Source organism: Plutella xylostella, chromosome 13 (assembly GCF_932276165.1).
Source record: "Plutella xylostella chromosome 13, ilPluXylo3.1, whole genome shotgun sequence".
NCBI lineage: Eukaryota > Metazoa > Arthropoda > Insecta > Lepidoptera > Plutellidae > Plutella > Plutella xylostella.
The window spans coordinates 6,895,095-6,916,477 of record NC_063993.1 but is presented as its reverse complement, the minus strand read 5'-3'; the positions used below and the strand labels follow the sequence as shown (position 1 = coordinate 6,916,477).

Sequence of the window (21,383 nt, the reverse complement as noted above, 5' to 3'; positions counted from 1 at the left end):
GAATCGGACTTTTTTAGGCTATAATAAAGCGATTAAGATATAGTATTCCTATGTACTGTGAAAGCGCACTTGTTTCCAACCGTTTGATGCAGTTTTCGGCCGTTTGATATCTACTGTTGACCATGCGTAAACGGACACTGGATGTAAAAATATTTTTTTTTTCTAAAATTTAAACTCTAATACTCAATTCTCGTATAAATCTATAAAAAAAAAATGAATTTCATTGCTTTTTCTCGTTTTATTTTGACCTATACGACCTTTAATCACAAAATATGCCATTTATTACAAGGAAAACTAATACCGGTATTAATACCGGGATCCCGGTATTGAGTTGCAATACCGTAACTCAATACCGGTATTGAAAATAGTTCCGGTATTGCATGCCCTAGTGTACACCGAGGTTGGTTCTGGAATGGTTTGAGTGAAATAAATTGGTTATACGTTTACGCGGGTAATTAAATGGGACTGATATTTTGATTTTACTGGAGATATTAGTAGAGTATATTTTATTATTAACAACATTATATAAGAACATGAGATCATGCTGAATCCGTCGATGCCGTAAAGAAATCATATTGAAATATGTCAACCGCTGTTCGTACGGACACCGGTGTGAGATGCCGGGGCTGATGAAGGCGAGGTGGCGGGTAAAGGCGCGCTGGATGCCCTCGAGGCGCTGCGAGTGCACGGCGTAGTGCGGGTTCCACACCACGCTTGCGAACTCCAATATACTCCTAACCAAAGCGTTATACAAAAGGATTTTCGTTTTATTACTAAATCCCCCCGTATTACGCTTTAGAAAGCCAAGCATCTGAGCCGCTCTTTTAGTGACACTGTCTATATGACTTTTAAAATTTAGTTGGCTATCAAGTATAACGCCTAAATCTTTTATTTCCTGAACTTGACTAATATTTTGGTTTGCAATTTTATACAATGATACTAAAGGGTTTTTCTTTTTGGTAAATTTTATAAAGTAACATTTATTTATATTGAGACACATTTTGTTTCTGTCACACCAGATTTGTATCCTATTTATGTCTTGTTGAATTAGATTTATATCGTTTACGGAATTAACTGTTCTATAAATTTTAAGATCATCGGCATAGAGAGAAAATTTACAATGTTGAATGCAGGAAGTAATGTCATTAATGAAGATCAAGAATAAAAGTGGACCAAGATGAGAGCCCTGCGGTACACCCGATACAGCAGGATAAATATTAGAGTCATAACCGTTAACAACAACACTTTGTGGTCTATTGTGTAGGTATGATTTAAACCAAAGCAACAAAGATCCCTTAATTCCTGAATAATTAAGTTTATGCAGCAATAGATTGTGGTCAACTTTGTCGAACGCGCTAGAAAAATCTGTGTAAATAGCATCAACTTCATGTCCCTTATCAAGTGCATCAGCTAGTTCTGAGATGTATTCAACTAAGTTGGTTTGAACTGAGCGGCCGCTGATAAAACCGTGTTGGAATTCGGAAATAAGTTCTCGAAAGGTGTGAGATAGAGATTTATACATGAGTGATTCGAATATTTTAGAAAAACAGGATAGAATAGAAATTGGTCGGTAGTTCTTAATATCACTTTGATCGCCTTTTTTATAGATTGGTATAATTCTTGCCTTTTTCCACTCTGCCGGAAAGATACCATATTTGAGGGAACTATTTATAATGAGATAAAGAGGAAAAGTTAGTCTAGATGCACATCTTTTTACAAAAATAGGAGGAATGCCGTCGGGTCCAGCACCTTTGTAAATATCTATTTGCTTTGCTTTGGCATGTTGATACTTGAAATATTTTCCCAGCTTATACATGCACGGCTAGCAATGTACTTATGTATGCGATCATACCTATGTGTAAATGAGCTTTACCACAATAGAAGGTGAAATGGGCAGTATCTGATAAAACAACTGAAATGTTCAGGCATGCAGCTGATTCACATAACCTAGCTATGAATAATTGTAATTGTAGACAAACTCGTAACTTCGTTTTTTTATTATGTTTAATTTCAGTAGAAATAAATGAAAAATTCTGTGGACCTAGTTCCTCATAGAAAGTTACCTCTGAATAGGCTATGAAAGTCAAGGGTCCGCGCTTACAATTTTTCCTATACTACTCAGGGTTTTTACATACAATTTTTGTAACTTATTTTAAGCACTTTATTTTTCTGTCGAAAAGATCGAAACGAAAAAGTCATCCGTTCAATAACCTTCTTGGTAGCTATCACTTTAGTAGTAGTAGTAGCTACCACATATCGGTAGATGCATTGAATTGTAAATTATGTAAATATAAACTATCACCCATGATATACAACCCATATCAAACATGCCTTTTACGTATATAAACATGGGACCCAATCCATTATCGGACGAAGTAGGGGCGGAATGCGATAAAAAATTTCAATCAGGCAACTACCGAAAAATATTTACAGAGTAACCCGAGGCAACGCCATCGTCGGGGAGGACAATATTGTCGCTAGATGTGTGCGGTGCCCGGGGCGGGCGGCAGCGGGGCGGGCGGCGTGCAGGGCGGGCGGGGTGCGCGGGTGCCCGGGTGCCCAGCCCGCGGCCGCGCTTTGTGCCCGCTGCCGCTGTCGAAATAATATTGAACTCTCGGTGAAATACGAGCGGGCGCGAGGGGCCTCCGCGAAAACGTTTTTCCGTCTCACTGAACAATAGCGAAAGATAGCGCTTAGTTTAGGTCTTGCGGAAATATAGGTTGATATTGCCCGCCGCGACGCTCAGCCGCATATTCTAACATTCCAACTTTAATAAAAGACCGGACGTCACCCCTCCCTCGACTTGCTCTTTCCTTTTACAGCAGCCTAGGCAATTCTATTCACGGAGATCTGCGCGCTTGGTCCCTATTTCCAACTAGCCCATTCGTTTTGTATTTATTACGCTACTTAATTTGCATGCATCTTGCATTACCATAATAATATCTTCAAACGACGAAGTCCCTATAAATGCAACGGGTATTGCGTAGAGGCTGGCCATCAGGTATGGAGATTGGCGTGGCGGCCGCGCCCGGCAGCCGCGTTACTCGGAGCTAATGGAAAATTGTTTATCACCATCGAGTTCTGCGCGCACGATTATTCACGAGCGGGACGCGCAGTCTGCGCCAGTAATTGGCCGCTTACCCGCTATCGGCTCCATTCATTTCTCGCGATAAACCTGCCGAGGGCACATTTGCGCACGCGGCAGCCTGCCCAGGCCTAGCCGATGCTTCACCGAGAGATTGTGCCCGCATCGATATTGGTAACTTATTGCTTTACACAATTAACGAGCGCTCTCCGTAATCGGAAAGACCGCAGCGAATCCTTAAGAACGCTTTCTTAAGTTGGCGACTCAGCAAAGATAAAGTACGGTACCGTATAATTAGTACGGGCTTTGCTTGTAACATGCAAATGTTAGAGCTTCCGTCGTTTGATATATTTCCAGGAAAGTTATGTTTGCTAAATATAAGCGGAGGGCGACTCGAGTCGCTCACTCGCCCATTCATGAATCAAACCCGGAGTTAGGTAACCGCGACACACACAAACATCGCGCCCTGCACGCCGCACTCGGCTTATTAATAACATTACCGAGTTCAATGAATCCGAGAGCATTTAAATAGCTGTATCATACATCGCAGAGGTGAACTGCACACATTATTTACCGAGACGAATTGCACACAACATTAAGTAGCCCGAAATTTAACAGGATTTTGACTAAATTAATGACATTTCACAAGTATTTTAATGGAGCGCGAGCGGAACGAACAAAAACAACTGTTGTGAATCACGGATTACAATACATAAATTTATAGCCTACTAATATCATGTTTCATGATAATTGATTCTCCTCACTGGACAAGATATCCATTTAAAAACTCATTATAATTTTGATTTTTAATTAATGGCCGCCATGAGATAGTTGTCAAATACGGCAGTAAGCCTGTTTGAGTGGACAGACGCGAGGCGTGGTCCAGTAATGAAGACATGCTTGTGTAGATGTAGAGCCACTTGTATATTTAAAATTTAATTAGCTCTCTTATATCTTCACCTTCAATCGATTTATTTCCAATTGCCACATTTCTACACAAAAACGCTCTAGCAGAAATAATAGAGTGAAATGATAATTTTATTCCGTTTCTTTGTAGCGAGCGTTTTGGCGAGGGTGGAAGTTGGAGCAGGCCGCCATTGTTACACATCTCCGTTTAAATTGGGGGCTTTCTTGAATTTACACCCATGACTTGCAGTGGGGCGCCACCGTACTACAGAGCACCCTGCTTATAAAAATTCAAAACCTGACATCGATAAATTCCACTAAATTGCTTTAGACGCTCTTTTCTCAATCGATAAATATCTCCATTTCTACTTCTTTTCCTGACAGTTTTATTTTATACCCTTGAATTAAAAAGCAATTATTTTAATTGCATGCACAACATCACAAAAGAAGAATACGCTATTGTGAATCTTACCAACATATTATGTTCTTAAATTGTGTTCGATTCATGAATCATGCGAAACAATCGTCATTGAAGCCGGCAAGCTCCAGACGGCACATAATTTTATGTTTATCTCTTTGTGTTCCATTCAGCCCACGAGGCAATTAGTAAGAGAATTTCCGAGTATAAACTGGCGCGATACCATTATTACAAAATATTATTAAGGATCGATAACATCTCCAAAGCCGCTGTCCCCGCCCCGCGATAGAAAGGGCGTCTTTAAGACTCATCTACAAAAAGAAAATGTTCGGAATCGGGTCGGAGCTATACTGCGGGGCTGAGCCTGCAGTAACGAGGTTTAGACCCTCCGCTCATCGCGGATAACAAAATTGATTGTACATTTGTAACTTTACTTTCAAGACATAAATAACCCGCCTGCTGCAAAGTCGTGTAAGTGCACGGCAGCTGAATTCGTTAATTTAAATAGCAAGGAGTCGCTCGGCGAATGCATTAGAGTTTTTGTCGGTTGCGAATAACGCACGTGCCACGGAAGGCAGTCGAAACCGGTCAATAGCACCTGCTTGTGTAACACTCGGTGACCTATATTATGCGGCGCCTGGTGACAGCGCTTGCATACTCCTGGCGAATTCGCCTGATCGTCAGGTGGAGCCGCGCTGCAGACGACATTATCGATTGTTCGCTCCGTTCCGGTCCGATGTGCGCTTAACTGCGCCGATCATCCACACGAGGATAAAGTACGACAGTTGCGCCAATACATGTAATATCCACCGCTAAGCCATCACGTGAAACCGAATCGATTGGCTCTATTCAGTGAGCTTAAGTGGAGATACATCCGTATTCGGTTTCTAATTTGAAATGTTGTACACTTCGACAGCAGGTATTAGTTAGATTGTTATTATTATAAGATGTTGTTGCCATGCCTGAGACTTGATTCTTTTTGAGATTGAAGTTGTATTAAGAGTACGTATGCTGCTATGTTTGGTTTCAGTTTAGTGCTGGCATATCGCTTTGTATTCGTTAGGATTTACTGGCCAACGAGGTTTTAAAAGCACATTTTGCACTAAACTTACCCTTTTCCGTTGCAACGTTTTTTTACAATGAATTTCCAACCCGAGGCTGGTACATTAACAAACCGGCTAAACCCATCGAACTGCTCATCTGAACGATCATTTTACGGCTAAAAGCATCGTGGCTTACCTCCGCAGGCCTATATTTAAGGGCGCAATGCAATAAAAGCACATCGCTGTCCGGTCCATTCCCGCACGACCGTGCAAGATAAATGGACGGAGCGCGCGCGCGGGGAGACGTTCTCACGGCCTCCACTTGCCTTCTTTTTGTTTCAACTTGTTCCCAGTTAGAGGTCGAGCCAGTTCTGAGGCTAGAAGTGACCGCTGCCGCTGCACGCGCGATAATTGTGATAAAAACTCTGCGCTGCTCTAACGAGTCCGTCGCCAGCTACCTGCCGCTCGACTGGACCATTTACGGCTTTGGCTCCACACTATTGGGGAACCACATTCCATAGACAGTCCGTTGATAGTGTACAGCTGTTACAGCCGGGATCGTGTCCCGGCCGCTCTCAGCTTACCAGCGTTAATTAGACACGGCGCTCGCACGACACAACACCTCTGCTCATTATTTACCGCTTCATTAAGAGCTGACAACGAAGCGGCTGTCAAAATCTCGCCGAACGCCCGTCCGCCCGACGCGCCGGTTAAAATATCGCTGCATTGTCCTACAATAACACTGTCGTCGGCCTCGTTAATTGTCTTAGTCGTCGCTCTTGCTAGAATTTCTCTTTATTTGAGAGCTTTTGTGTTTGTAAAATAGACCGCTCATTTCCGTTCCGAAACTGAAAAGCATGCGTTGCGGTATTGCACAACATTTCATTGTTCACCACATAATTTCCTCTTACAAAAACTCTGCGCTAGTCTACTCAATTTGGTAACGTGCGGTGCGGAAATGATGCACTCCGACCGATAATGGTACACGCACTAAATTACAAACAATATATTCTCACAATAATGATGGTGGATCTAAAAAATCGATTTGGGTTACAGTTACTCACAATCATAGTTTTGACATTACCTGCCTTCATTACTCTCGCAAGTTATTTCGAGACTTCCAACGATCACACAATTGCCCATCACGTTCTGCTCAATACTTACGTACGACCTCTATAAATATACCTCTAGGTAAATTGCATTTTGTACAAGTTAAATGTAGAATGCTACAGGAGATGGTCAAAGAAAAATAAGTGGTTATTTTAAAAGTAGTTTCGTTCCGCAGCGCGCCGGCATCGTGATTTCAGTACACGTTTAAATGAATTCGTCCTTCCTCGGACTCGCTGCTGCGCCGCTATTCAAAAGAAATTACACTCAAGGGCCTCCTCCGGACAAACCCTTTAGGAGTCACGCTTCGTTCTCGCTTAACTTGTTCCAATTATTTCTATTTTTTGTTTTCAATTTATTTTTTGCTCGCTCTTTTGTGCTAGAAGTTAATGTAGGTGCGTCAGTTGGTGCGCCGTCTATCGATCGCGCCATATGTTGTGTGCCATGCAAGATCGGGTTTTTAAATATAGTCGTGACAGTGAAGTTCGGATAATTGATTAATGGCCTGCTCGAAGCGGACGTGTTTAAACGCTTCTCTGAACGTTTTTTGTCGGAATCCCTGTTAATGATAGGTTGTGATTGTCTCGGGCGGTCGCCATATGGCGCGCGCTCAGATTCGCCGACAACAGTTGGTTAAGTATACGGTTGTTTAGATGGACGACGGCTGGACCCAAAAACAACAGGTTTGTAACGGAAATAGGTAGAGATCAAGAATTCTGATGTGCGCTTACTACTTAATTGACATCGAATAGACTTTATGGTGATAGAGCACAAGATAAACATTCTTGTAATAGCAATAAGTATTGGTAATTAATGGCTTTTATATTTAGATACCTCAACGTGTTTAATTAAATAAGATTTGCGAGATTACTCTACTATAAGAAGCAACAATATTATCCGAACCTACCCTAATCTATCTCTCTATTTGTCTTGGTTGTAAATGTGCATCTGTGTCGATATATCAGCCGATACCCACTAGCTTGAAATCGGATGGCCATGTGCGAACCACCCCACACATTACTCACATTTCCCTCTCTCTCTTGTCCTCAGACTGGGCGGGTCGGGCATGTCGAGCGGCATGGGCGGCGGCACGCTGTCCGGCGGGCACTGCCAGCTCGCCAACCAGCCGCTGGTGATGCCGGTGTTCCCCCTGCGAGCCTCGCAGCCGAGCCCCGTGCCAGTCTACTCGCCCTCGCGCTTCCACATCGACAAGCGCTGCCAGCACCGCTGCAGCTGGAAGTGTCTCGCCATCGCCATGATCTGCCTGTGCGTTGTGCTGGCCGCCATGCTCGCCTACTTTATAGGTGAGTTGCTTTGTGGTCTGCTGTGGTGTTAATGTACAGTCACGAGCAATGAAAACGTTTGATATATGGAACGTCAATGGCAGTTGAAACTTTTCGTGTACTCGTATGTATATGTTTCTTTAAAGTGCAACCTATGTAAGTATATCCTAATATTGTTGGTTCGGTCAGAGTCTAGAGCTTGCCTGCAACAATGACTGCCTATCGTATATTATCGTACGTAATGCTTTATCGCTATGTGTAGAGTAACATTTGATGGAACCTTTCCTGCGTTAGAATTTCTCGTCCGAATTTAATTCACAGAATTGAAACAGCATATTCTATAAATTATTTATTAGATTTGAGATAAAAAGTTGTTAAAAAGACCAAAAAAAGTTAAAGACAAAAAGTTTACCATCGCAACGCAGGGAAAGGGACTTCTAAATAATAAAAAAGTACTAGGTACAAGGTAATTCTCGAATCACTGCCCAGCATTGATCATTTAAATAAATTGACAAGAACAACATTTTTCCGAATGCATGTTTTAAATTCAACAGCGAGCATTGTCATTATATCTTGTTTCATAAAAACTCAGCGGGAGCTCGGATCTCTCGTTAGAACAATATTTTTATTAACTCGCTCGGAATGCCAATTAAAATATTCATAACATTATTCTTTCTCAATCTATTACCATTTAATATGCGCCTGGTCCGAACCTGAGCCGAGCTTTGTACAGTTTACGTGGGCGGACAATTTTATACGGCGAAAAAACTCATTAATTTAGAAAAAAACATTATGTCTATATAAAATTTAAAGTAATGGCCTTTACGGTTGCCAAAACGGTGGACTTCCTTGCCTTTTATGCCTAATCGTATTATCGTGGAGCATGATTAGAAGCTGATGAAAAATCTCGTAGAAAACGTGTAATCTTCGTTTAAGTGCCGGGAGGCAGCCGGGGGCGGTTGGCTCCAATTAAGGGGCGGTTCTTGTCGTGTCTAATTTAGCAACAACACGACGCCGACACGGGAACCGTAGCTACCGGAGCTGCACCTTAAGGCCAACAACTTCGCCATTATTATACACTCCAGTGTGCCCGAGGGGCATGAATCCAGACGAGATTCTCAACAGAAAATAGCTGCAATCAGAGCTTCTGCAGACAATATTGATTGTCTTGAGATTATTGCCTTCATACTTCATAACTTATCCCCCGACTACTGCGTCTATCTATCTCTAGAGGAAAGTAAATTATTCATCGAAGCGAAGCTATAAACGTCGCTGTAGTGACAAATCAAACAAAATATGCAGCAACAGCCGAGTCGTATAATAAAAGCATTACGAAACATGAATTTCCATTTTCTATCAACACGTCAAAATTATAAGTCGATAAATGTTAATGCTCAGCAACCTTATGCAAATGAATTTATTAAACATTGGTGTAGCAACGAAAACTGACAAGCAGCATTAGTCTTTCATCGCTCTTTGTTTAATCTCACTACGGCATCTCGGACGAACCCCAATAAAAAACTAAACAAACATTAGAACAATATAAATGATGCGCCTAAGTCGAAGCTACGCTTGATGCGTGCGGCGCGCCCGCGGGCCCGTGTTAGCGAGGAAATAAATTACACCAACACTAAATCTCCTACGTATATTATTTTACTTCTATAAGATACGAACGCACCTACCTGAAGCTTGGCCAACCCGCAGAGCGAACGATCATAATTTATTCAGTGCAAATAGCAGCTTGATATATTGCAAAAGTAATCCTTTATAAATAATAACCGTTTTCTAAACTGTCCTGTCCTACATAGCACATTCTGCGGCAGTTCCACTGGGTCCTAACAGTGGATAGACACGAAATAAACATAAACAATGTCCTAGATAGCGATCCACTTAGCGTAGCAGTTAGTTAGTTTGAAGTTAGCGTATAACGTGCCTCGCTGTCGCGTGAGGAGCGAATTTTTATCACGTCCTTTTTAAAAGTTCTTTGTTCTGAATTTAAACACAATGCATCAGTTGTGGTGAAGACCGTGTGTTGTGCAACTCTACATTCGGATTTTATCGTCATCGAGGTAGATAATAAAAGTGGGTAAACCGCAGACGTGTGGACGAATGCATAAAAATAGCAGTTGTATTGTGAAGCGGCGGGTCCGAGCCTGAATTGAATAGTGCTTGCAGGTGTCAACGTCCTACATTTGGTCCCGGACGTTTACCCAACCACCGCTCATCGCTCCCCTATTAGTATTGGCATATCAATAATTTCCTGGTTTAATTAAGCGAGTGAGAATTAATTGGATTAATTAAAATTGGTTTTTTGGTACGGGTATGTGTATTTTTACGTGTCTATCCAAAGATATGCTGTTGAGGTACGATAAGGCAGACCGAATAATTTATTTACAAATAGAATTATACTTACTAAAATATGTTATCTATAGATCCATTACAAAGAGAGTCAGTCAATAAGACAATCCATCACCCAACTTCTACTTTCTGCTTCCCCTCTTTTGTTTAGACTTTTTTAACAATAACGGCAAGGCAGGCCTCGATGTATTCGATTAGGAGTGTAATCATTGAGACTGAAGGAAGGGTATATTCTTCACAATAAGTACAATTTGTTTCCTCAGCATTGCCGAGAATCACGCAAATCTCATATAAAGGAACTTTGAAAGCAACAATAATGCACTGACGGCCATTGCACGTTTTCAGCACTTTTACTGAAAGCATTGGCTCTTATGTTTAAAGTTACTTCCACGGAATAGCTTTAGCTACATCTTTAAAAGTTGTGTACAACTTACAATGGTTTTCCCGTTTTTACTTAGGTACAAACATACATTATCATAACGTAGGTATGATTATTACGGGTATTTTTGAATATACATGAAAATTTTTACAACTCTGAATCGAATTCCTTTCATGTACATCAACATTATTCGTCTATTGCAGTCATAGCTAAATAACAATTTGCATTAATAATGACAACTTTGGATTGAGCTTAGTGATGTGAATAGTGTAAGCAACTTTCTTAAAGCACTTAGGTTAGATATAAACAACTGGTTCTAATTTAACTCGCGAGGCGTAGTGTGGAGTTGAATTACAGATTCTAAATAATACGTCTTGAGCACGCTACACAGTGGAACTGTTTAAAACTTTAGCGGGAACTGTAGTCTGCATGTTTGGGAACTAGTGATTACTCCTCATAGAAGTTAAAATATGGAAGCGAATGCGAAAAATCGATTAAAAACTTATTGAACCCCAGCATTATTAAACGTGAATGACATAATAACCTGTTATCACATTACTAATCAATACCACTCAACAGCTCTATTGTCGTTAAAGTAGCAGTCGACATAATATAGAGTTCATCAACCTGGAATATGACAAGAATATTCCAAGAAACTCACACACCCACGCTTTTTTGGACAATAATATAAATCTCAAAGTTTCAATGTTTCAACGCTTTTTAAAAGCGATGTAATGAACCGGCCCCGTGTTAGTTGTTTCAACCCGATAGCTTATCGCTTCCGATCTCTCTTCATTTAGATTTCCATTAAATTAATAGAGACGGCAGATAAAAGAGACGCACCTCGCATATTTATGCAGCGGTGACGCCTGCGCTCAAAGACTAGACGCATCTTTAAACTCGATGAGCTATAAGCCTCTAAATTACCACATTTAGATATCGAATAGATACTCGGAAAGGCAATCTGATAGTCAATTTGTAGCAGTTGATTGGAAAAAAGTATAAATAATCATTTAGATAACTGAAAGTCAAAATATAAGTCTGCCTACGCGCCGAAACAGATCTTTTAGGGAGGAGTTGCATATGTTGTTTAATTAAAATTAAAACTAATCACATTTCCGCCCACGATTTGGTCGCTAATAACACGGTTTCAGAAACACAATAAAATATATGTCGGTCCCGCCTCCTGGCGTTCCGGATGTGTGTCGAACACTCGTCGAATAGAAACTGATTCTGTATTTTAATCCGACATAAATCGCCTGCTTTGTGCTGGTAGTTTTACAATTATTTAATGAAAAAATGTAGACCATCTGTTACACCCTTCATTGCGTATACAAGCGCGTCGAATGAGGGCTAGTAGCGAACTTTTTAATGTAATTGTGAAGCGACGACCCCAAATGTTTTATTAAAGCTCGCTGTGTAAGCTTTGACGCTCTCAAAGTGCTTTACAAAACAAAATATAATCGATGCAATGTCCACAGGAAAAAAAACACTACGTTATAGCAATGTCGACATACCAGTATTATTGTCCCATATTTTGTTGTGCCAGATTTGCAATCTCCTTCAATAGGGAAGCAATAGAATAATAGGGTATTTAATTTTTGTTATAGCAAATGGTAACATTATTTGATGGCAATAAAAAATATCAGTTAGTTATTTACTGTTTACAAGTGAATTCATTGTAAAATTATAATTTTATTTTTATTTTTGTTATTAGTTTATTATGTTAGTGCTTAATAGGATTAATTTTCCGAAAAATATCTGCATATTTTTCCAATTAGTCCGCATGTTCCCCGGCAGTTCGCATATCATTTGTTCACGTCCGCACTTTCTGAGAAAAGCCAGATCCTCCCCTTAGAAAGTGGATCATATTCACAGGAGACAAGGACGGTAATAGGAGATGGTGAAGTGTAAAAGGAGATAGCATGTGACACAATCGCACACTAGGAAGAAGATTTATCACGTGACTAATACGGAGCCGATGCGACGGCGGCGTCCCGGGGGACTCCATCAAACGAGTTTCTCTCCCCCATCGCACGATGCAATCTATGCTGAATCGTATTACAATAAATTGTATTAACTCGAAAAATAGTACAGATAGCAAACATCGTCCATCTGTACGCAATCGCTGCAGTATCGCAGAGACCCTCCGGTCCCGAGTACTCGACAATGCCATACAGAGGATTTATAGATTTTACGAGGGATTATCGGCGGAGCAGCGACATACCGCATTGCTATTTTTCATTTCGTGGGCGGAAATTACGTCATTTGTGCGCGTTTATCTGCGAAACGCCAACGTTGTTTATTACTTGTCTCCAGTTATTTTTTGTCGTGAAGCATCTCAATATAGGCTGGAAACTAGAAAACGTATTTAAATGCGCACGATCGTGAGGAATCATAAAATTTTACTGGAGGCATTATGAAAATTTAATGACAAAAGACCGTCTATTTTGATTCAATTGCTTTTGTGAAGTGGCTTTAAATCAGCGATAGGGCGCACAGATCCTCCCTAAACTTTAAAAATCAATACAAATTGATATGCACCCATAGAAATCGGCATGAATATAAATAACTCTCTTATCGGTTCATCTCGAGGCTATAACTATTATTGGTGGAGGGATTCCTCGAGTTGGCACAGTTAACGAAATTGTCCAATCTGTGCTGGAGCGGGCAAGCGGCGTTAACGCATCGAGATGCTTATCTATGAGTTAATCTTCGGGCCTCGAGGGATAGGCTCAGCCGATAACTTAATTACTCCCCCCCCACCCTACGAGTGACGGAAACCACTGCGGGCGACACTTTCATGTTTTAAATAAATAATGTAGTTAGACTGTATTACCAAGTTTTTCGGCGATAACAACTTTAGAAGGGTGCCTGTCATCATATCTTTGGCATTATGGCCCTCCAGAGATAACGGACCGCAATTGCCCGTTTAACATAGAAGTTTAGATAGGCAGCTCAACTAGTTAAACTGAAATAGAAATGCAGGATTAGTCAAAGCACATTTATGTACAATTAATGTCGTCGATCATGGGCTCCGGAGACGTGGAGGACGATCTATTAGGCGCACATCCTGCGCACACGACTCGAAACCAATAAAGTCGGCGTCCCGTGGAGCGTGCCGCAAATCCGAGGTGCCGAGCGACGCACGTTCCTTACGGAACTAATAAATGTTCCCAATAAATTCTGTTTACATTACAATGCGAGCTCTGTTTGCTTCCTCCCCCAGCCTGCAACTTTCTTGTTTACTTACATACAATGTCAGTTAGAGAAGGATATTGGAATTCACTAACCCCGCTGTTATTCGAGCTCAGTTTTGTTACAAACATCTGTGCATACCTTCGACGATTTTTATGAAAGCCCAGTCTCGCTTCAATAGTTTTTGAATAAAAAGTAAATCGTGTCAGCAAGGAGCCGGTCGCCAGTCGTGCGGTGGCAGCCCGTGCTCGCCTTAGTTAGAGCCGTGAAGAATTATCCAATTAGCCGGCGAGCGGTATTCTAAGTATGAAGGAATGGATCCGGCTACTGCGAGTGTCGCACTGGGAGACAACGGGCGGGTGTCGCAGCGACGTGCGGGCCCGCGGCGGAACCGATCGCTTCGTCACACCGTCACGAAATGCGCCTCGGCCGCGCTCCGCTTAATTAAAACCCGACGGGACGTCACCCACCCTGTCCATACTCTTACACCTTCTTCAAACGAGTCCTATAGCTGTTGACCGACATTTCCCATTGTGCACCATTTCGTAACAACACCGTCACGCGACATTTGTGTGAACCTGAATAGTTTACTCGCTACCGGGTATTATCGATATAGAGCGCAGATAACGCGCCGACTAAACGGAAAGTTAATTGGAAGGCAAGATTAAGTGATAGCTTAGAAGATAGATAGTTGCAGTTGTTGAAGAGAGATTATGATAGAGATCATGTGTCGTATAATTTAATTAAGTATAAAATTAAAATAATCAGAATTATGTATTTAAATTAAGTTTTCTTTTGTTACAGCATTATCGTCAATTAAAAGTAATATAGACAATTCAAATTGTATCCTGGTGCAAGATGTAAAAGCAGTCACGCATGCACAAGGGATTAGGGACGCATTGTCAACAACATCGCCGTCTGATGGTATGTAGACTTTCAATACCTTTTGTAATAGGGTTTTTTGTCACTCTATTATTCAATAATGTTTTGTTTTGCAGAATCAATATCGACGTCATCACTGGGTTGGTCAACAACGGCGGAGGCGGCACTAGAGTCGGCCATCATACCTCAGCAAGCCCAGCAAGCCGCGCCGCCGCCTTGGTCGCCCGCGCTCGAGCTCAGGGAATTTGACGAACTGCACAGTGCCACGATACCACCCTACCAATTTTGGAGCTCAGAGTTCAGAAGCAAACAGCCCGCATATGTTAGTCTTAATTTCACCGTTCCCTGGGGTGCCAATTTCGCCGTCTACGGGCGCAGGAACGTCGCGCCCAGCGTCACGCAGTATGATTTCGTTGAATTCATTAGAGGGGGCAGAGTTGACCACCGCCTTCGGAGAAAAAGAAGCTCACATAAACACGATTTACATAGAAATCACGACGACTGGAATAATCTACGGAGCACGATTAGCCCACTTCAGAGATGGAACCACACGATATCGCGGAGATCGACCGATATGCAAGTGAACGTCAGTATCTTACAGTACCTCGATACAGGAAGATGGTTCATTTCGATATACAACGATGAGCTTCAACCGCATAGAGTTGAAATGATAGTATCTGAGGCGGAGGGTGTTACGAACTCGTGCCCCGATGATTGTTCAGGCCACGGATCTTGTTACCTCGGCAAATGTGATTGTATGGATGGGTATGAAGGTCACGACTGCTCTAAGAGTAAGTAAATTACAGTATAAAAGTTTCAGTTTGTAATATTATGTATTCTAAATACCAGTATAATGTAACATCACTTTGTTTTTAGGTGTTTGCCCAGTCCTATGTTCTGGTCACGGAGCTTACGCGGGAGGAGTGTGTCATTGCTACGAGGGTTGGAAGGGCCCCGAGTGTGACGTGCCCTCCCATGACTGCGAGCCTGCCGACTGTTCTGGAAAAGGCCAATGTATCGCTGGCCGCTGTCACTGTGTAGCTGGACGGAAAGGGCCTAAATGTGATGAAGGTTGGTTCAACAAGCTAAATCTATGATTATTAGTCAAGTGATGGTAGTAGTTTTCAGGTTATTCATATTATGATATTTTTTGTCAACAGAGGATTGCTTGGACCCGGCGTGCGGTGGTCACGGCTCGTGTGTCAGAGGCCGCTGTGTGTGCAGCGCGGGCTGGCTGGGCAGCGACTGTCGGGTGCGAGACGAGAGAGTTCAGCGATGCCTGCCGGCTTGTTCACAACGAGGAGTTTACGATCTGGATGCTGGACGATGTGTTTGCGATCCACTTTACACTGGAGATGATTGCTCGCAAGGTTAGTGATTGTCAACTTTACATAAGCCTATGTTGAAAGATAAGTGGTGGTATTTAAAGTAAACTCACATGTCTAAAATCTTAATATTTTTTTAGTGGTTTGCTCCTTGGATTGTGGCATGCATGGCGTATGCGCTGAGGGTGTATGCCGTTGCGATGATGGATGGACCGGCAGTCTCTGCGATCAAAGACCCTGTGACATGCGATGCCACGACCACGGACAGTGCAAGAATGGCACCTGCGTCTGCACTCAAGGGTGGAACGGAAGACATTGCACTTTGCGTGAGTTTAATAAGCCAGTAGATGATTTTTTATACAGCAAATGATTACGATACTAATTTGTATTGAATTTTTTTAGCCGGTTGTCCCAACGGGTGCTCGCGTCATGGACAATGCCTGCTGGAAGACGGAGTCTACCGCTGCTCCTGCGCCGACGGCTGGGCTGGAACTGACTGTTCCATCGCCCTGGAATTGTCATGCAGTGACAACGAAGACAACGACGAAGGTAAAATTAGGTTCTAGTTTTCCAGATTGAAAGGCTTCAAACCAACAAAAAAACTGTGTAACTTGAATTGGCATTGACCTCAAAATCATAATACGTTTTGAAGATGGCATGACGGACTGCTCGGACTCGGAATGCTGCAGCCGGCCCGAGTGCTCGGACCACATCATGTGCCTCGCGTCCAACGACCCCGTCGAGGTGCTGCTGAGGAAGCAGCCCCCCTCCGTCACCGCCTCCTTCTACCAACGCGTCAAATTCCTCATCGAAGAAAACTCCGTACAAAGCTACGCTCACATGGACGAATATTCCGAAGGGTGAGTACTACCAAATTTTCAAGATGCAAATTCTAACGAACACCAATTCACGTCATGTACCTATGTGTATAAAAGATATCGCTTTGTTCGATGTTCCCACATTGTTCCGAGAATTGATTGATGTTGACTTAACGATATCTTTTACTTGTCGGTTGAGGACCGACCTAACGGTTTTGCACAGTTCATGGATTAATATATTTGCACTTTATAATGATTTTAGATTCGTGATATCATCGACGTATAAAATCAGTAAGAAAGAAGAAATTTCATAAACATTAAAAATAATTAGGATCTAGCACCTTACCATTTGTGATCCCGCTCATATTCCTAAACCTCTCCGAGGATTTGGTGTGGTTATTTTAATTTGATTGGTCAAATACGTTCTAACTTATATCGTTTACTTATTTTCTCATCTGGTGGAAGTGTTTTTGATTTTCCTCTGTTTTCTCGCGTATTTGATATTGAGTTTTTATTTGCTGTCCTGGCATGGTTATGTTTAATCATTAACCATCTTTTTATAATGTTGTTGATTTTTGTTTTTTTATGTTTTCACACCAGATCCGATGTGTTGTGTATTGTCTAATGTTAATCCCTTGTGTGTGTCTAACCCTAACCTGTTTGTCTAACAAAACAAAAACGTTAAGTCTGGAGTATAGAAACTAAATTAAAATCGATATAATATTGCTAAAGAAGCTTTTGAACAGTTTTGTTTGTCTTCAAGTTCAGTAAATAAAGCAATTGGATAATATGAATCGAAACACTAGTATCGTGATAGACGCTAATAAGAAATTGTAAATGAAATCTAATTCTATTATCATTAATCAACTGTAGCGTACTAAATCTGCTGTGAGTTTCGTAAATAAATAGCGTCTATTTCGATCGATGTTAAAATACAAAAGAATGGAATATTTTAGTTGCAATTAACTTTGTACGGTAACAAAGCAAAAATTCGAAAATTATCTCTCACTTAGATCTTTGATTATTAAGACAAAGCAAAACTGAACAATGAAGTAGTCAACCCACCTCGCTTTATATGCAAAGGCGCCTCCAAGTTTGTTTGCATTAAAACACGAGCCGCTTCACTATTTTATTTAAGTTCAGGTGTCTAGAGTGGTTATATTGCGTTCTGGCATTTGTTTCATTACAGTGAATGTAAATGTTTGACGGAGCTCCTTCTTACATTTATCATCCAGCATATTTCTTTTTTATCTGTCCCGATCAATGTCTTGGTGCAACCTGACACTGAATGAAAACCCATCCTTTTCCAAATTGCATCCAAATTTCCGAATAGTAGAGTGGTTTTGTGGTTCTAATGCAAACGGGCTACTCCTGGTCGTGACAATGAATCAGTAAATGTTGAAACGCAAGGTAACCGCGCCAGACGCGCCGGCCGGTGAGGTTGAAGCCGCGGGGTGGGGTTGCACTGAGGGATGTAGGTATCTGTGTAGTAATCTGTCCTGTCTTTCTGTGTCCCTGTGCCGCCGTGTGTCCGCCACTCCTAGCGAGTTCTGGAATTCCTTTACACCATGGTAAGTGTCAGTCAGCCCGCCCTCGCCCCTCAGTGTTCAGTATCTGTTGACCTCTTCTCTTTGGTTGCAACTCCTTGCATTATGTGTGAGACGCCGGGGCCCGCCGCGTGCCCCTGGCCTGGCGGCACGCGAACGGCCCTACTAACGCTTTTTCGTTTATTTTGACTCCTCTGTCTGTATTCGTTTCATTCTCTATGTGTATGTTAACTCTGTATGTTTGTCTTCAGTGTTATAGTGCTGCTGCGGCAATCTGTTCGCTGTACATTCGCATGTTTGAACGTAAACGAGTCGCCGGCTCCGATGACTCATGCTCGAACAGCATTGCCGCAGCCGCAAATTATTCTTTGTGTATTTTATTTATTTGTCTCGTCTATTGTGCTTATAGTTCACATTATATACTGTGGTCTAGTTTGTCCTATTGTATGAACTTAGGAAAATCATTTACGCTTTCACGCAAAACGTCTGAAACACAGTTCGCTAGGTGTAGGGCTGTAAATTAAACCGGTATGAGGCGCGAGTTTTATTGTCAATTGAGCAAACTTCCAGCGAAACACGCAAATTTAGCTTCGAATAAACTTACCCTTTTATGTGTTCCTTACCCTTTGTCTGCGTCTTTTCATCTGTTAACCATTCCCCTCCCCTTCGCCCCTACTCTTTATGTGTTTAGATCCTTACCCTGTAACTAACCAGTACACGAGTATTGAATGTGCTCCATCCAATACTTCACAACGAAAACCGTTTGATCACATTGTACATTCAATCATTGCTTTCATCAGCATTGACAAGTAACACGACGAAATTGGTGCAATGAACTTGTGCAAATATTATTAATTCTAACATTTTACATGTAACATAATATTGTGGTGTTCTAATGATCTGTCTGTTAATAATTTAGCTGTTTCTTTTTCAGGTGAATTCTATGTCTTGTGTATGTTTCAACTATTTTGTGTCGATAATGTTCAACAATCGTTTATTAAAGATTTACCTTTATTAGTAAAGTAGCTTATACATGAATTTAATGCTAGCACAGTTTCTAGCTTATTTAAAGAAGCTTCTATGGTATTAATTTGCAATAATATACTTATTATACCTACAATCACATTTCTAGATAAAATTCAATTAACCTGTGTTTTAACGTAGATAGTTGAATGTATTTGTAAACGTTTTTCAGGTCACCAACTCTATGGAATATTATAGAGACGTGAGATTTGAAACTTTCAGATTGTAGGAGAATATTTTACACAATATTTTGTTTTCATATTTATAGCTTCTTTCGCGGAAATAATAAATGGGGTTATATTTGCTATTCAATTATAAAGCTCAGGGTGTAACGGTCTTAACAAAAGTAAATTCTCAGGTTCTGTTTAATTATACAAAATTAACGTAAAATGTATTTTAACAAAATGCAAACTTCACAAGCAGATGGTAGCTACATTATATTACAGTCAAGTTTTTTTAAATCTTATTGGACTGTATTTACATTTAACAGATAGACCATTAAAATTCCAAAAAGATATTATGTTACATTAACGTAAGAGTAACTTTCCATAACGGAAATATTTTTTCAAGATTTATGAAACATTTTCGGATCAGTATTTGCACCAATTTCCAGCGAACCATAACAGCATCAATCATATAAACAAAATAAACGATTGATATATAAATATACGGTTTGTGTGGCAGCTGTATATGCATTAAAACAAAAATATTCTTGTTAAATTTCCGTTTCGTATCTGGATATTTGTAAATTTTTAAATCGGTTGCATACCTATACTATGTTGGTGCTACTCAAATTTCTAAAGGTACCAAACCGAAATTTTTCAATAATATTTTAGCTGATCCTGATAAGAGAATGTGCCATGCTGAACTTCTTATTTTAAATTACTTATCAATTTTATTTTCATACTTAAACTGTTACTTCACTTTCACAGATTATTTTTCAAACTTTACTAAAAGCACAGCACGATTTTTTTGTTCTTACGAACGAAGAAATTCATTTGGTGAAACGTTTCACGATTAGTTTTATTTTTATTCGCGTTATTTTTTGTTGCTGGCTGGTATTCTTAAAATTCTAAAAACGAAATCGCATAAAATTCATATTTCAAATTTGGAACTGACGGATCGTGGAACGTTCGTCAAATTCGTGGCGTGCGGCCGGCTCGCCCCGGCTCCAACTGACTGAGGTGGTCTGTGCAGCCGAGTGTCGGTGGTGCGCGGGCAGGTGGTGTCTCCGCAAGGACTGGGCATCATCGGCATCAGGGTCTCCGTGGACCGTGAGGCCAGGTTTGGCTTCACGCTCACTAGACAAGGAGGATGGTTAGTATTCACATGTTTGCTTTATTATTGTGTGCAATTTAAAAATAAGAATAGGTACTTAATGATTTGGTACAGTTATTTTGTTTGAAATAATTAGGAACATAAACCTATGTACATATATCTAACAAGATACAAGGAGAGTCTGGTTTCTGGTTCACCAACCGCTAATTTTGAAATCCTCTACTACTATATTACCAAAATAATTATTAAGTAGGTACTGCATTTTCTTAATGTTACCGAATTGTGTATGCATTAAGTAGTTATTTGCGTATGTTTTTCTTCGAAACGGGGTATTTTGATATAGGTAGGTACATGACCTTTGATAATGTATTTATATTATATATATATTTTATATGCGTAATGTATTATTTAAAATCAAAAAGGTATAGATAGTTCGTTATAATCTTATAATCATCTGGTGCAGCCATGGTTGTGAAATTCAGTCGAGCCTATAAGTGAAGCTGTATAAAGATAGCGTTGTAAAATCGTGAATCATTAATCGTTTGGCCGGACGCCAGGGTTTAGTCACTGATACCAAATTCAAGTGACGTATGATATTGACCTGTTCCTCCCCTTCATGTATTCAAAAGCTAGCGTGCCAAAGCCATGTTTTTGTTCAAATAAATACTGGTTTCGGTAACCCGACGTATACATACATACCTACACGAAGCCTTTTATTAAAGGCCCTACAATA

At 40.9% G+C, this 21,383-nt stretch overlaps 1 protein-coding gene across 5 annotated transcripts in view; it reads left to right on the top strand.

Moving 5' to 3' along the window:
* LOC105387609 (teneurin-a) overlaps positions 1–21,383 on the top strand; it is a 331,961-nt gene that overhangs the window by 301,645 nt on the left and 8,933 nt on the right. For 4 of the 5 annotated variants that reach the window (XM_048624883.1, XM_038112040.2, XM_038112039.2 and 1 more), the window contains 10 exons: positions 7,610–7,863; positions 14,582–14,701; positions 14,776–15,450; positions 15,536–15,730; positions 15,820–16,029; positions 16,125–16,310; positions 16,387–16,533; positions 16,637–16,844; positions 18,347–18,373; positions 20,570–20,689. In XM_048624883.1, coding sequence (XP_048480840.1) covers positions 7,610–7,863; positions 14,582–14,701; positions 14,776–15,450; positions 15,536–15,730; positions 15,820–16,029; positions 16,125–16,310; positions 16,387–16,533; positions 16,637–16,844; positions 18,347–18,373; positions 20,570–20,689 — 2,142 coding nt within the window. The remainder of the gene's footprint in view (positions 1–7,609; positions 7,864–14,581; positions 14,702–14,775; positions 15,451–15,535; positions 15,731–15,819; positions 16,030–16,124; positions 16,311–16,386; positions 16,534–16,636; positions 16,845–18,346; positions 18,374–20,569; positions 20,690–21,383) is intronic. The other variant, XM_048624882.1, reaches the window with a different exon arrangement.